General features: G+C 46.9%; 1 protein-coding gene across 2 annotated transcripts in view; it reads right to left on the bottom strand.

Moving 5' to 3' along the window:
- The window catches only part of dync2h1 (dynein cytoplasmic 2 heavy chain 1), a 524,787-nt gene that overhangs the window by 14,312 nt on the left and 492,975 nt on the right, over window positions 1–17,500 (bottom strand). For both annotated transcript variants that reach the window (XM_078222026.1, XM_078222027.1), the window contains 2 exons: window positions 5,486–5,595; window positions 5,233–5,314 (listed from right to left, as the gene is read on the bottom strand). In XM_078222026.1, coding sequence (XP_078078152.1) covers window positions 5,233–5,314; window positions 5,486–5,595 — 192 coding nt within the window. The remainder of the gene's footprint in view (window positions 1–5,232; window positions 5,315–5,485; window positions 5,596–17,500) is intronic.

Below are 17,500 nucleotides of genomic sequence, written 5' to 3'. Positions count from 1 at the left end.
GGGGGTGGTGACCCCTGGGCATGGGCACCTGGAATTCCCACTCACCTGAAGAAGGGGCTTAAGGCTCCGAAAGCGAGTGGCTTTTGCTACCAAATAAACCTGTTGGACTTTAACCTGGTGTTGTTAAACTTCTTACCCTGGCAGTGCCAGCCTGTGCCCCCTGGCACTGCCCTAGGGGCAAAGTGCCCATGCCCAGGGGGCACCTTGGCACTACTCACCGGGCACTGGCAGTACCAAAGGGGTGGGGGGTCCACTGCCACTCTGCCTGGGGATCGGTCTGGGCTGGAGAGAGGGCAGCGATTGGGGAGGGCTGGGGGGTGGGGGGGGGGGGGGGGGTGGCCTGCCTCCTGGGGGGGGGTTAGAACCCTGCAGGGGTGGAGGTATGGGGGGTTTGCCAGGTGAAGGGGGTGGGGGGTTCGCCACTGCTGGGGGAGTGGGCTGGACATTAGGGTGCTCTGGGGTGGGGGGGGGTCAGGGCTGGCCTGGGAATTGTTGTGGGGTCCACAATCGGGCTGTGGAGGGGACGGGGGGGACGGGGGGGACTGGAGGGGCAGCACTGTCGGGGTCCCGGGCTGGCCAGCGATTGAGCTGGCCAGCAAATGGAGAGACTGATAGATCGGGACCACTGCGCATGCGCAGAGTTCCATAACTGTCAGACTCCGGCGTGAATAGATCCCGTTCCCCTGGGTTTTTAATGAGATTCCCGAATGGGACCTCTGCAGTGCACTGAGTGGGGAAATTTGGGTGTGAAGTTGAACTGACAAAACAGTCGTGATCTAGAACAGTTTTCCTGCCAATTCAGCACTTTTGGGAGAATCACCCCCTAGGGGTGGAATTCTCTGCAGCGGGTGGGTGCGGTGAATCTGACGGAATCTGACAAAGACCCCTTTGCAATTCTCCCATAGGTGAGTTTCTCTCCCCGCTGGCCGGTGGCACAAACGCCATTTGTATTCATTCATTTGCATCTCATGAATACTGATTAAAATAACTGCTCATGCCATCCCATCAGACCTTTCAATCATGCATTACACCAGCAGGAATTTACATCAGCACCAAACCCGATTGTTAATGAGTGGCATGCACAAGGCAGTCCTCAGTTCACCAGAGACTTCTGCCAGAGTGGTGGACTGCTCCTGATGCAGGGGCAGACTGGTTCCTGCCTCCATCTGCGTGCTGAGCTGCTCTTCATGGTCAGCAGCATGCTGCTAGGCCCATGGACCCACCTGTGTCACCGAGTCAGATCAGGACTGCCCCTGGGGTTGGGGAATATCAGGATCTCCTGGTGCCACAGAACACTGTTTATCTGGACAGGACTGTGCTATGGGACACATGTTACCACTACAACAAAGGTCTGAAGTTCGACCACAGGTGGAATGCGGCGTGAGGCTGGGGTGGTTGTAAGGTCTAATGAAGACAAGGGGCACAATGTGGGAGGAGGGCTATGCAAGGCTTGGGGTGGGGGAAAGGCAAAGGCTCACAATGGCAGGCAGAGGGTCAAGGAGGTGGATGAAGGTGAACAGTGGCAGAGGGAAGATAAGGGGAGGGAAGCAGGACCCGACAAGGCTGCATGAAAAGCTCGCTAACAGGGGATCAAAGAGATACCTCATTGTGTACTGGAAGGGGATGGATGAAGACACCAGAGGTGGTGGGTAGAGGTCCAAGTGGGACATGGGCACCTCACAGGTGATAGGCTTGGGGGGAAGGTGGTTGAATTGAGGAACAGACTTCTTCTTGAGGCTGCTAGCCTTTTACCTCTGGGTTGCTGACATCCTGCATCATCTGGTGAAGACAGGTGGGATGGAGAGTTACATGAGTGTGCCGGGCTGGGTGTTTAAATGTGGCGCCAGAAGTTTAGAACATTTCAGCTGAGGTGGGCAGACAAATCAGCTGCTGGCCTGCCAGGAGAGTAGGAGGGGAACTTGTTTGTACATAATTAGTAAGCTTCCACATGAGAATCTGGTGCAGGATCCTGTTATTCTGGCTTGCGGCACAAACCCCACTGAAACCACCCGTCACTGCACTTAATCTCAAAACGGTAGAATTCAGCCCTACACATTTTTAAAATAGTAGTGTATCAGAATTATCAGTTAATCTTTCTGGCTGAGTCTACTTCACCGGTGATTTCAATGTGTCAATTGGATTTTTCTCTGTTTAAAATTTTCAATGTCAAAATAATTTCAGCGTGAAGTTGAAAAAGATCGAAAGATTTTAGCAGGCTTGACACTCAACATGTCCATCACTTCAGAATAGCAATCAACAAAACAGAGCACAATTTAGAAGAAGTCATATTAAAGTTATAGAATGCAGTGATTCAACCAAATCTTAATGAGCACTGCATCCATTTCTGGTCACTGTAATAGAAGCCATGGAGGTAGTTCATGGAAGAGCCACAAGAGTAATGCCTTCATTATGAGTACAGACTGGAGAACTTGGGATGTTCAGCTATCAACGGAGATGACCTGCAGGTAATCTTATAATTGTATTTGATAGTGAATGGTATCAGAACGGTAGATCTGGGACACTACTAAACCATGATGGTTGAAAAGGGAGGCAAAGGAGCAAACTGGTAGAAACCAAGTTTACAACTAATATCAATAACATTAACAACAATTAGTGCTTCTAATGTGAAATGTTCAAGATGCTTGACAAAGTGGGGAGGAAATGCTGTGCAATCAAGGGAGAGACAAAAAAAGTGACTGAAGCTTGGACAAAAGATAAAAGGGGCGATTCTCCCAAACAAGTTCGAAGTGCTGAATTCACAGGAAAACTGGTATAAATCACAATCGTTTTTTCAATGCAACTTCAGACACGAATCTCCCACACTCTGTGCAATGCAGAGGTCACAATTGTGAATATCATTAAAAGCTGGGTGGGGGAGGGGCTATTCACGCCGGAGTCTGACATTTCCGGGCATCTGCACATGTGCAGTGGCACCAAACTGTCAGCCTGCAGTTCACTGGCCAGCTCGATCGCTCGCCACCCTGGGACCCTCACAGTGCTGCCCCTCCACTCCCCCATGGCCCAATCGCAGACCCCACATTCATTCCCAGGCCAGATCCAACATTCCCCCCCCCCCCCCACTGTCTCGGAGCGCCCTAATCTCCAGCCTTCCCCACCCCCCAGCAGTGACAATCTTCCTCCCCCCGGCAGACTCCCCAACCCCACAGACTCCCCCCATGGGTGGAGGGAGGCCAGCGATTGGGGTGGGCTGGGGGAGGGGGGTGGAGGGGGTGGGGAAGACCACCCCCCCCCCCCCCATCAGCCTGCCCCAATCACTGGCCTCCCTCCACCCCCAATTGATCCAAATGACAGAGTGGCAGCAGAGCCCGCACCGATCGCCCCCTTGGCCTCCCCCAGCTGGCCCCACCTCCTATGCCCTGCCCCCAATAGGCCCCTTCTGCCTTGACACGGCCCCATACCTGATGGACAGTGCCAAGATGCCCCCTGAGCATGGGCACTTTGTCCCTTGGGCTGTGCCAGGGGCATAGGTTGGCACTGCCAGGGTGCCCATGCCCAGAGGGCACGACTCTACCACCCGAACCTCTGGGGGGGGCCCCCGATTGCCCCCTTCACTCCAGCAGGGTCTCCCACTAGTTCCCCGAAAGTGGGGAGCTACTCTAACCCCGCTAGAAATTGTACTGGCGGGGTGGGAGATGCGATCAGGCCCGGAGACTTCAATCACATTTAAATGACATTCAAATAAGATCAAAATAAATTACCTGCTGTTCCTACCGGTTTCCAGTGTGATCCCGACTGCGCCAGATATCTGTCGCTGGGAGATGCGCGTGCGTCGGGAACGCATGGGCGAATCCCATGAATTGGTGCGCGCGCAATTCTCCCGGCCCGACCTGCCAAAAGGTTAGCGCGTTGGGATGGGAGAATCGCGGCCAAAGTTTCTAGAAATTATGGGGATGATTTTCCAACCCCGTGTGCTCCTGCGCAGATCGCGTTGGTGCTGCACGGGGTCAGAGAATTGCACAGTAGGGGCCTAGCACATTTAAAAAGGGTGCCTTGATCTCACTATTGCAAAGAAGGCGCAAACTCCTCCGCAGCTTTGTCGCGCCCCACCCCACGTAATGGGAAGCCCCCTATGGGGTTTCCTAAACCAATGCTCTGGCCCTGGCAGTGCAAAGGTGCCAGAGGAAAGTGTCAGGGCACTGCCCAGCCATGTCCCTGACCACATCTGGGGGCTATACTCACTGCCGATCCATTGATGTGGTCATCACGACTGATTTACATTTTTGGAAAACCAGTAGTGATTCCCGTTGGCGTGACGAATCCAGAAGGTAAAGTATTTCGCTGTTTAGACATATTTAAATCCATTTAAACTCATGATAATCAGGTTCACGCCCTCGGCAGGGGACTGCGGGGAAGATCTCATTCTGGAGAACCCACAGTGCAAACCTGGTTATGGCCCTTTCACGAGAGTTAGCAGCAATAACGGGATTTGCATCTGCCATGATCAGGGTCGGAAAATCATCCCGAACTGTTTCATACCACCTTGTCGGTTTTTCATTTGGAAGTGCTCAATATGGTATCTAGGTACAGAACTTCCCAGTCCTTCATGCCAGCAGGATTTTCTGGTCCTGCCAGTGTGAACAGAGATTTCAATGGCTCGCCAGCCCTGCTGTCTGGGGTGGGGCTGGAGAATTCCAGCGAAGAGACTTGTTATTTTCTATCTTACATTCATATGGACAGAATGGCAAGAATATCAAATTGCAAAGGGAATAACAATTCATGCAGCACAAAGAGGGTGCTGATTGATTGGCAAGTGTACACTTCAGCAATACTCAAGTTCTGTCCTACCAAGTGACCATTTGTCTAAGTTTCCTTAATAGTGTTCAGTCTCCTGAAGAATGCTTTTGACATCCCTTTAGGCTAACATGATGGCCAGAATGTGCTGGCTGTTCAAGCCGGCAGGGTCTTCTGGTCCTGCCGATGGCACACACCTGCCGCGGATTTCACGGCAGCAAGGGTTGCATTCAACGAGAAACCTTTTTGGCAATGACAGGACCATAAGATCCTGCCGTCGGCTAATGGCGGCCCCCTCCACAGCTGTGAAACATGTGGCAGGCTGCGCGGAAACCTGCCTGATTTCTTTCAATACATTCTACGTCATCAAATCTTTAACTCCAAGGTGATTGCCATTTAGTGGTGATCCTCTCACTAAACTTTATGATATTTTTAATATCAGATAATTGATGATGCTTTTTGTTAAAGCAGGTTTCCTACCCTGACTTGAAGTTTTGTGTCCCGTATCTGTCCCTTCCATGTAGCAACAAATTTCAGGTTGTCTATTGAGCAACCCATAACTCTGCAACAAAAATAAAAATTATTTAAAGAGACTGAAGGTTTATATCTAAAATTTCTTACTAACTTAAATTTGACTGAACTATGTATGGAAAACTAAATATCTTTGTTCCTTCACAGCTCCGAGTCTATAGATCATTAAGAAAATAAATATCATTAGTTTTTCAAGGCTTACCTTGCAGTTTCTTGACGCAGAGCATTAAGAAAGGTATCTGGATGGAACAGTTCAGACAGGTCTAGAGTATCTGAGAGAAGTGTCTGATTTTCAGCTTTTTCAACCCAGTGCTGTAACAAGAAGCAAACATGAAATGCAGCAAGAACTCATTTCAAACTTTCCACTCATTAGATCAACTGGAATTGTGTTTCAAATTCTTTCATGGTTTAGTTCTTTAAAATTATTTTTAAGTATGTTTTGAATTACAGTTATTTTCATAGAATGTATCATAGAATCCCTACAGTGCAGAAAGAGGCCATTCGGCCCATCGAGTCTGCACTGACAACAATCCCACCCAGGCCCTATCCCCGTAACCCCACACATTTAGCCCGCTAATCCCGCTAGCCTACGCATCCCGGGACACTAAGGGACAATTTAGCATGGCCAATCAACCTAACCCGCACATCTTTGCACTGTGGGATGAAACCGGAGCACCCGGAGGAAACCCAGACATGGGGAGAATGTGCAAACTCCAGACAGTGACCCAAGCTGGGAATCGAACCCAGGTCCCTGGAGCTGTGAGGCAGCAGTGCTAACCACTGTGCTACCGTGCCGCCCATATTTTGTATTTTAGATACAAAAAAATTACAGATTGATGTATGGAAAAGAAATTTGAATCCGGCATTAAAGACAAGATTAACTATGAACAATGGGTGCAGTTAAACAGATACGCAGCTTCCAAAATGATTCTCTGGTTTGTTCAAAACAACAGCATATCTTCCATCCATTAACCAATGTGAATGATCCAAAATAGAACCATGTCCTGGAAGCCATGGTTTTGGCCTCCAAAAAATGTTAATGCAAGTGGCATACAAAATTGAGCAAAATGCACATTTGGTAAAATCCAAATGTGAAAAGAAAGTTTAAGAGATCTAACAGTTAAAAAATAAGCTATTCTAACAAAAATAACACACCCAATGTTGTTTAGTCTTCTCTAGCTCAAGTTTACATGTCCCATTTACACTGGAGTGAAACATGCTTTATCTAATTCTACACATTAATTGTGGATACAATTTAGAAGATTGCACTGTGACAAGATGTTTAGTCTGTCAAAAGCCGTTGTATCAGTATTCCAATTGTACACTTAATAACTTTATATTATTTGTGTCTTCCAAACCATTGGCTTTTAATGAGTTCCTTCACGAGCTTTAAAAACACATGTGTAGGCATTAAAGCCAATTAAGTAAGACAATGAGTGGGATTCTCCACACAACCTGCTGCACGGAGGTAGCCCTTCATTGGCCAGTGACGAGATCTTCTGGTCCTGCTGCTGTCAATAGAGTTTCCTGATGAATGCACTCCTTGCCGCTGGGAAATGCTGCATGTGGCCTTTTCCAGGCTGGAGCAGGCCACTAGGTTACCACTGCTTTATAAAGGAGTTGACTGACACACTACTTGCTAAGGCAGGGGAAAATGTTGCATTCCTTCATGTCAAAGAGAAAGTCAGAGCATGCACGTGGCTTCGCCAGGATTGGAGATCTCTCTGTGATTCAGGGTGCCTTTGACCACAAACATGTTACTTTACAGACATCGCATCCGAACTGCAAAGGTCCAACCTGCTGAACATACAGTTGATTTGTGACCATGCTCAAATGTTGTGCAGGTGAAGGCCTGATATCCTGACATTAGTCAGAATGCCTTTATTCTGCTGTTCCATTAGTATTTGAGCCACCACATCAAACCAGAGTGGCTATTGGGTAACAAAGGCTATCTGCCCACTATCTTGCTTAAAGATCCAATGAGCAATCCATCCACATGTGAGCAGCATGTATAAAACAACTGCTATGCCGCCACATGAGCATCAGAGAGCAGACTATTGGAGTGCTGGTCAACAATTCCACTGCATGGACTGCACTGGAGGAGCCCCGCTGTACTTGATAAGAGTGAGTTTCATGATTTGTTATGGACTGCTGCATCCTGCACAACCTCACCGTCATGAGGACACAGCTCTGGTCAACAGGTTTGCAATGAGCAGCTAAGGAGGAAGAAGATGGGGAGGCAGGGAGGAGAGAACCAACACATCCCCTTTGCAGGGCTGTCTACGATCGGCTGATATATTTTGTAGTACCAGTGAACACAATCCCAGTTCCCCATTCACTAACAGTCTCACAACCTTTCTATTACTTACCATCACAGCATCCCCTTGGTTACAATGCTAAAATACAAACTACCACAAAATATTCCAAACCAACTTCATTAAATAAACCATCCAATATTCCATACAAAAGTCAACTAATCGACTGCACACACTGTCTTAGTCCCTGTATTCTGTGTACCTTTGCCTGACTTCACGGTGCTATCCCAGTGGCTGCAGCACAGTTGGTGGAAGCTGCTGACTTTCAGTGGAGGAGTCTGCAAATTACCTTGCAGGATGATCTGGAGCAGCTCTGGCCTTTGAAGCCTGTTTTCAGACCTCAGCAAGATGGCAAGCTATATCTGCTTCATCAGGACATGCCTGTCCTGCTGGTTAACTGTTGCAACCTTAGGTTATGCGCCGCCTTGTCTTGTAAGAGGGAAGAAGATGCGTCAATAAATGTGGTGAGATCTGCTTGGGTAATGTGGTTGTCATAGTTGAATAATTGGCAGTGTTTGCAAGGTTGATACGTTAGTGTGAGAATTGCAACAGTGCTAAGTGTGTGAGGAAGAGGTGAAGCTACGAATCTTCGGTATGAGTTGAGTTGTGAATATCTAATTTCAGAATATACTTCTTAGTTTCAGGCATTAAAGTTTTTAACGGTAGAAAACAAGGTAAATGCAATTGAAACAGGCTTGGAGTCCATTATACTCAAAAGGTTAAGGTCATGTTGAATTAAGGGGTTAACAGCTAGAAAATGAGATCATAAAGTGGGCTGACTTAGCTAAGAGCTGGAGAGTGTTGTCTGCAATCACTTCAGTAAGGGCAGTCCAGAGAGGTTTGTGTTTTGGGAGTTGGAACTAAATTAGGATAAAAGCATTCAGTAAACTCTCTCGGGTTGTAAAATCCATTTATTTCTTCAGATCAAAGACAACAGGCATGCTCTTACCGGCGTGGTGAGCCGCTAAGATAGGGCGAGAGGCGGAAAATCGGATTCGTGCCCCATTTCTTGCCTCTTATGATCTTGCTGGCAAAATCAGGAAGGGCACACGGCTGATTTAAATATTGATAACATGTTTTACATGTCATTAACGAGCCTCTGACACAATTATCCGGGCTCACTTACCTTAGTCCCCTCACCGCTCAAGGTCCTCACCATCAAGGATCACAGATGGTCCCCACCATCTGTGATGGGACCAGGAGTGATGGCCTCGCCGGTGGAGCCGGAGGTCATTGAAGCCCAACGGATGGTCGGGGGCAGTGCCGGGCAGTCGCATAGGGTAGTGCCAGCTTGGCACGCTGGCCCTGCCAACCTGGCGCCCTGGCAGTACCAAGAGGTGGGGTCCCATAGGGCAGGGCCAGAGTGGGTACCTGAAGGGTCGGGACCTGAGGGGACCGGATAGAGGCAGAGCCTGATGGGGGAGGCAGGGAGGCAGGTCCATAGGAGGGGAGGGAAGGGGGAACTCTGCAGGAGGAGATCTGATCGGCCAGGGTGACGATCGGTATTAGGCAGCGATTCACCAGTGTGGCAATTGGGGGGAGGAGGCAATCGGTCAGGGCGGCAATTGGTTGGGGGGGCGAGGAATGTCTGGGGCGGCGATCTGGAGGGAGGGGTGAGTTGAGATGGGGGGTGAGTGACAGATCTCCCAGTAAACTATGTACACTGTACACGCAGTATATTGGGAGATTGGATGCCTGTGCAATGGCGCCCCTAGAGCTCAGCAGTTGACTTCACAGGCGAGCTGAGACTCCACCCCCACTACTGGCGAGAATCACATTACAGCTTCTATATTGCACAGTGTTGTAAATGACCATTATTTACCTTGCTGAAAAAAACGGCGAAAGAAACCTGCCATTTTCCCACCCGTTCGACACCTGGAATTATTTTGAGAAAACTCTGCCCAATATAGTAAATAAAGGATAATTAACCTAAAAGTCTGCTAGGAGACATTCCAGAGTATGGCATTAACATGGGGAAAGGGTTTGGATAGCCATTTTGGGATCAAGTTAGAGACTTTGCTATAAACCCAGGAATATCACAGAAAGAGTTGCAGTTTGGACATGGTCTGGTTTGCAGCATACTAGCAGATAGCCAAAGTAAATGAGAGTTAGCTAGGACTGTGCTGTGAGCAGACGAAAAAAACTAGCTTCATCATTCACTGTGTGGAATGCAGGTAAGTCTTAATCTCGGGTTGAATTTTGTGAGGGAACAGAAGGTAGAAGGTTGGCTAGTCTGAAACTAGTAAACTAATCTACATTGGTCCTCAAAGAGTCTTGTGGCAAAGAAAGCAACCAGCAAATTAGAAGTATTGGAAAAGTCACCAGAACAAGGGATGGGACATCCACAGTCAAGAGAAAGCAAATGAAAGTTATACCTCTGAGAATAGGTGGAGCTGAGAGGAATTAAAGTAGTCTCAGGAAGACTTTGGCATATTTATGTCTGTTCCCTAAAAAAGTAATGTCTTAATGTTTACTGCCCCTTTCTACACCTAATCCCCACCAATATTTATTCTATTTCCTGATTTTCTGAGACAAAATCATTTCTAACATTTGTCTTTATGTTATCCTTTATCAGGGCTATCTCTCCTCCTTCTCCATTATACCAATCTTTTCAAAATGTCGTGTACCCTGGAATATTTATTTGCCAACCTTGGTCACCTTGTAACCATGTCACAATAATGGCAAAGGGGTGTCTTATGAGGAAAGGTTGAGTAGATTGGGCCCATACTCATTGAGTTTTGAAAAATATAAGTGATTATATTGAAAAATAAGATTTTGAGAAGGCTTGACAAGGTAAATGCTGGCAGGATAATTACCCTTGCAGGGGCTAGAGGCATAGGGGGCAATTCTCCCAAAAACGTTCCCAGTGCTGAATTTGCGGGAAAACTGGTGTAAATCATAATTGTTTTTACAATGCAACTTCACACTCGAATCTCTCACACTCTGTGCAATGCAGAAGTCACAATCGCGAATATAATTAAAAGCTCGGGGGAGGGGGCGGGGTCTATTTACGCCAGAGGCTGACAATTCCGGGCCTCTGTGCGTGCACAGTGGCCCCTATTTGTCATCCTCTCGATCGCTGGCCAGCCCGGACCCCACAGTGCTGACCCCCCAACCCCTCACGGTCTGATCGTGGCCCCCATGAGCATTCCCAGGCCAGCCCCGACACCCCCCCCCCACCCCAGAGCATCCCGGTCTCAGCGCCCCCCACCCCGGCAGATCCCCCTCCACAGGAGGCAGACCCTCTCCGGCAGACCACCTCCCGCAGCCTGCCCCAATTGCAGGCCTCCCTCCTGTCCCAACCGGATCCCCATGAGTGGCAGCAGGATCCCCCAACCCCTAGGCCCCGCCCCCTTGGCACTGTCCCATGCCTGGTGGGCAGTGCCAAGGTGACCCCTGGGCATGGGCACTTTGCCCCTCAGGTAGTGCCAGGGCACAAGCTGGTACTGCCAGGGTGCCCATGCCCAGGGGGCACCACACCCCTCGAACCCCTGGGGGGGGGAGGCCCGGTTTCCCCCCTTCACTCCAGCGGGGTCTCCCGCTACTTCCTCAAAATGAGGAGCTAGTCTGAACCCCGCCAGAGTGAAATTGTACTGGCGAGGTGGGAGATGCTATCGGGCCCAGAGACTTCAGTCCCGGGCCCGCTAATCACATTAAAATAAGATTAAAAATAGATTTAAGTCACTTACCTGCTATTACCATCAGTTTCCAGCGTGGTCCCGACCACGCAGCATATCTGGCGCTCGGAGGTGCGCGCATGGCGGGAACGCAGGTGCGAATCCCGCAAATCGGCCCATACGTGATTCTCCCGGCCTGACCCGCCAAAAAATTAACATGTCAGAATGAGAGAATCACCCCCACAGTTTGAGAATAGGGGGTAGCCAATTTAAAATGAAGATGAGGAAAAAATTCTTCTCTCAAAAGGTTGAGAATCTTTTGCATTCTCTACACCAGAGAGCTGTGGAGGCTGTCATGGAAAATATTCATGACTGGATCAACAAATTCTTGAAATACTGGGAAGTCAAGGATTATGAAACAAGCAAGAAAGTGGAGCTGAGGCCTAGATCAGGTCAGTCACGATCTCACTCAATGGCGGAACAAGCTTGAGGAGCCCTTATGCCTTACTCCTGCTTCTATTTCTAATGTTATTCTTCTTACATTTTGAAAAAATTCCTTTTCTGCCTCATCCAAGTTATTTATATAAATAGCAATCATAAGAAGTCACAGCACTGATCCTATTTTCTGCCAATTCAGGAAACATTTATTCACTCTTTGCACAGCTGTACATACATCCACATTCTCTTTAATTCCAATTAAAGATTGTCTGATTGGACCATATCATTCTAAATGTTCACAAACTACATCCTGTGTTGGATACTAGAGAGCAAAGTTTCCAACTGTATATTCCTGTTGCTAAGGATTATCTACAAACTGTGTATATTAAAAATTGTCAGTGCCTTTGGCAACCTCCTTCTGGGTACATAGTATTTGGGCTTAGTGACCTCTACGTTCAGATCATTAACATTTTGTCATGCAGTTTCTTATTATTTTCTACGGCTCTTCTACATTTACTTCAGATACTTCTATATTACTCCTTTAACCTTCCTGAGGTAAAGACTTAATAAACATGTCTGCCATTCCTTCATGCTCAAGCATAAAATGGTTCCTTTCTTTTTAAGTGGTCAGTGGTCCCATATCTTCTTTGTCTATCCTTTTACTTCTTGAGTTCTTATAAAACCCCATGTTATTTCCATTTCATTTTTGTGTGTCTTTCCAATCTGCCTTTTTGCATGCTTCGATATCCTTTATATCTGTCATAGCTTGCTTCTATACTATTCATACTATATTGGTTCTTTTAAATAATTTGTGGAACAAATTTGCTCGAAATTCCTATTTTTCAATGGAACCTGCCCATGATGTGGCCCATTTACTTCTACTCAGAACATATTTATCCTGTACCTTATCCATGCTACAATTAAGGTGCTGGTTCATGCTACAACTAAGGTGTTGATCTGACATTTTGTCCAAAGAATTAGTCTGGGATTGGTTCTCTGCCTTTTTGCTGTAATCTTTAGATCTTTATTTTGCTAACTCTCAACTCGGTAATAACAATTAAAGAGAAACGGAGAAAACTGGTTATCTTGGGTCTTCCGTGACCTTTTTGTGTACTCTCCAGCATTCAGAAATCCCGGTTTGACGATTAGTGTCCAGCTGATTAAGGCAATGTTTCTGTCCGGATACTATACCCATTTACACAGAGAGTAACATCTGTCTGGTTTTCCTTCCTGTGCACACCTCAGCTTCCATCCGCATTATAAATTCCACTGTATTGTGGGAATTTTTATAACCTCTGGAGATGACAGGTGTGACAACATCAAACAGTGCCCGAAAGTGACTCTACAGCCATATCAGCTGATAGAACAGTCAGTAGTGTTTTTGAGCAGCTGAGCGATGCTGATAGCAAACAAAATAAATTGAACATTAAGTCGTGAGCACTCCTGTGCTAAAATTCTAAGATGTTTCAGGTCTAGTGGAAAAGGGAAAGGTTGAGCAGCGGTAAAAAATAAGACTATTTTTACATTTAATTCAATTTGTACAAACATAACAGCAAGTTCTTTTGTCATTCATTCATAGGATGTAGGCATCACTGCCGAGGCCAGTATTTATTGCCCATCCCTAAAGGACATTAGTGAACAAGATGAGTTCTATATTTCAGTAGTTTCATGGTCACCATTACTAATATTAGCTTTTCACTCCAGATTTATTTAATTAATTGAATTTAAATTTCCCAGCTTTTTTGGTGGGAGTTTACCACATGTCTCCAGATCATTCTGATGAAAGGTTCCCACCTGAATTTTTGGACTGAATTTTCCAGCTGCCATTGGAACCATATGGAGCTCTTCCTGGAGGTGGTAAGTTGTGAAGTGGTAACCTGCAGCTCCAGGAGGGGGCTGATTTAAAGAAGATATCAATGGCCTCCTGCTGGTAGGCTGCCTCTGGAAAGCCGGTGGTCTCTCCACTCGCCCTGGGGCTGCTCCAAAGGTGGGTAGATCCCACCTCCATAGGAAATGGTCCCTATGGTTGGGCCATTAAGTGGCATAATTGGCTGCTTGCTTCATTTAAGCAGGTTGCCAACTTTCTTCATTGCTCACAGCTGGGAAATTGTCTGGAGGGGAATACATCAGGAAGCTGCTCTGACACAGCTCCCCCCTTTTCTCAGCCCTCCCACTTCTACGGAGCTGGGAAATTTTAACCTATTTGTTCTGTTTCTCTTTCCACAGATGCTGAGGAATTTCAACATCTTCTATTTATATTTCTCCAGATCATTTGTCCAGGTCTCTGGATTACTCGTCCTGGAGCATAACCACTATATACCATACCCAGAAATAGAAGAATTAACCTTAACTCTGTTGCATACTGTCACCCTACTCAATTTTCTAAAGCTAATTGAGTGCCTGAGCCACCAGTTTGAAAGGCAGGTAGAGTGTTCATTACAAGTTGCCTTCTGTATTGGTGTAAGTGGTCTAGACTCCATTCTTGAATGAGCTGTTCATTCATTGTGTATAAGATGCATGCTTGCTTGAGGGTACTTGTGCAAAAGTGAGTTCTGAATGCAGCCAGCGTCAGTCAGTCAATCCACACAAGGATTGCAAAGGAATTGCCTGAGAAGTTTCAACTTCCGCTAGGTAGTTACCTTGTGCCTGGAACCAGCCAATACTTCAGATCGTTCCAACTTTCACAGCAGAATAGTTCACTTCTAACCCCTTGGTAACTAGGGTATTGACCTGCCCTGACCCTCCCAACTACTCCCTGGAATCACCTGATGACTTCCAGACCAGGCACAGTGGCACAATGGTTAGCCCTGCTGCCTCACAGCGCCAGGGACCCTGGTTCAATTCCCCAGTTTGGGTCACTGTCTGTGCGGAGTCTGCACGTTCTCCCCATGTCTGCGTGGGTTTCCTCTGAGTGCTCTGGTTTCCTCCCACAGTCCAAAGATGTGCTGGTTAAGTCCAATGGCCATGCTAAATTCATCCTCAGTGTACCTGAACAGGTGCCGGAGTGCGACAACTAGGGGATTTTCACATTAACTTCATTGCAGTGTTAATGTAAACCTACTTGTGACACTAACAAATAAACTTCAATTTTAAACTTTAGACTACCTCCCACTCTTCTGACCACTCCCCTCCCCCTCCCTGCCCCCCGAACTCCGACTACACCCCATCCCGACTACCATCCAACCCTCCGGATCACCCAGCCTCACACCACTCTGACTTTCCCCTCAAACACCTGGCCCCCCCATCCTGATTAACCCCCCACCCCCGACTATCTCCCCTACTCCCTAAGTAACCAAACCCACCTACCCCCACCCCAATTATCCTCCACCACCCATGATCACCTGAAGCCCCACCCCATTGATCACTCATTCACCCCCTGACTACACTTTCCCTCACTGGTTAGAGCCATAAAAAGGGGCATGATTTCACTTCCCCAGACCCTGCTGCACTGCACAGATGGGACTCCAGCAACAGCTATGCTGCACATTTCTCAGCAGGTCTGGGTCAGACGTTCTGGATGAGAAATGTGCAGCTCCAGTTTACAAATATTAATTGTGTTTCTCTCTTGACTGACGTTGCAGTGCTGCTGAGTATTTCCAGAATTTTGGGGTTTTATCTCAGATTTTGGGCTTCCACAGTATTTTGCTTTTGCCTTTCCTAGAATTGTTAACTTCTGACATCAACTTCCAGCACAAACTGATTATTACAACCAGAAATGTCTGGTTTAGTGAAAACATTTTTAAAAAACCAACTTGAGTTGATTACTTCCTATTTTAAAAATCTCAATTAAACCACCTCTGATGCCCTTCCCCCTATCTTTCTGACAATCTTACTTCGTTGAGCCTGAAGTTTTACACTGAATCAGGGCTTCACTGCTTGCTCACCAGGTTTCACTAATACTCCATTAAAATCACCAGATGCAACGACACGCTTATTCTTGTCTAATTATTGCTCCCTATTTTCAGCACGGTAGCACAGTGGTTAGCACTGCTGCCTCACAGAGCCAGGGACCCGGGTTCGATTCCCAGCTTGGGTCACCATGTGGAGTTTGCACGTTCTCCCTGTGTCTACGTGGGTTTGTTCTGCGTGCTCCGGTTTCCTCCCACAGTCCAAAAGATGTGCTGGTTAGGTGCATTGGCCATACTAAATTCTCCCTCAATGTACCCGAACAGGCACCGGAATAAGGCGATTAGGGGGTTGTCACAGTAACTTCATTGCAATGTGAATGTAAGCCTACTTGCGACTAATAAATAAACTTTACTTTAACTGATTCCCTTAAAAACCCAGAGATTTCTTTCCATACATGTGATTTTTAATTGAATATATTTATTTGTTAATCCTATGACTGTTGTAGAATATTAATGACTGTTTCTGGCCAATTTCTCAGCATCACTTTTGTTGCCATCTGTTCATTCTTGTAGTGAGAGCTCCCCCCAATGGTTTAAAAGTCAGATACTCTAATCAGCAGAGTACGAACCCTATGGAATAAAAATATTGCAGCTTTGACCCCTTTCTCTGTGTGAAGCATTCTGACTTCAACAAAAGGCTGAACTAAGTAGAATGTATTCAACCTTAGTACTCCTGAGATAGGGAGTGAAAAAACTGTCAAAGTTTGAATCCTGATTGCTATCGAGCAATTCTGAAGTGAGCCTCTGTGGAATGTTGGGTGAGCTTTGACTATGATGTTGCCCTGTGTGATTAAATAGCCTATCAACACTCACAGTTTGGACTACTACTACATGAAGAATGGTTACTTGGGTTGCATATTTGGGTGGAATTCTACCCCCGCCTGTGGGTTCAATGTTGGTAAAATTCAAAAATCATTCTTACACCAGCGTGAATTTACAACGGAATCTTCTGCTAGTGCCATCTATGGCGGATCGGGAAGCCCGCTGGAGGCCAGTGTGAAACTCATTTGCATCCCGCTAATTCCGATTCTCCACGGCACCAGCAGGAAAACATGCCGGTATGAAACATGGTTGGAAAAACGTAGCGTGCAGATGTTGGGACTCACCTGAACAATGCCTGGAGCTGCTCTGGAGTTCAAGATTGAGGCTGACCCTGGAACACCACAGCAATGTGCTGAGGAAGCATCTACAGGTAGAACTTTCAGATTCCATGTCCAGGAGGGGGTCCACCTTCTAGCCTCAGGATGTTGCTGGAGATCCATCCTCTTTCACAGGAGGTCCACCTTCCTTCCTCAGAGTGTCCCTGGAAATCCATTTTCATTTTGAGATGGTCCACCTTCTATCTTCATTCATGAGTCAGTGATATTTGGTGTCTTTTCAATATGGCACCTGGATAGGATGGCAGATTACACAACACCAGGCCTGCCCTGCCACAGAATACAGAGCAAAACCCTCAGTTGCATAATTAACGAGGTCGGGGCCAGAAGATTTGACGTGTTTTTCCGCTGGCCTCTGCAGTGCAAATATTCCATATTCCCGCTCCCCCACAAGACTTAGTCTCCAGATGGGAGAATTCCACCCATTGAGACCATCAGCACCACATTTTGATTTAATTTATTATTGTCACATGTATTAGCATAAAGTGAAAAGTATTGTTTTTTGCACGCTATACAAAGTACACTGTTCATAGAGAAGGAAACGAGAGAGTGCAGAATGTAGTGTTACAGTCATAGCTAGGGTGCAGAGATCAACTTAATCCAAGGAAGGTCCATTCAAAAGTTTGACGGCAGCAGGGAAGAAGCTGTTCTTGAGTCGGCTGGTGCGTTACCTTAGACTTTTGTATCTTTTTCCCAACGGAAGAAGGTGGAAGAGAGAATGTCGGGTCCTTAATTATGCTGGCTTCTTTGCCGAGGCAACGGGAAGTGTAGACAGAATCAAT

The sequence above is a fragment of the Mustelus asterias genome, chromosome 10 (genome assembly GCF_964213995.1).
Source record: "Mustelus asterias chromosome 10, sMusAst1.hap1.1, whole genome shotgun sequence".
Classification (NCBI taxonomy): Eukaryota; Metazoa; Chordata; class Chondrichthyes; order Carcharhiniformes; family Triakidae; genus Mustelus; species Mustelus asterias.
This window is presented reverse-complemented; position numbering and strand designations above follow the sequence as displayed.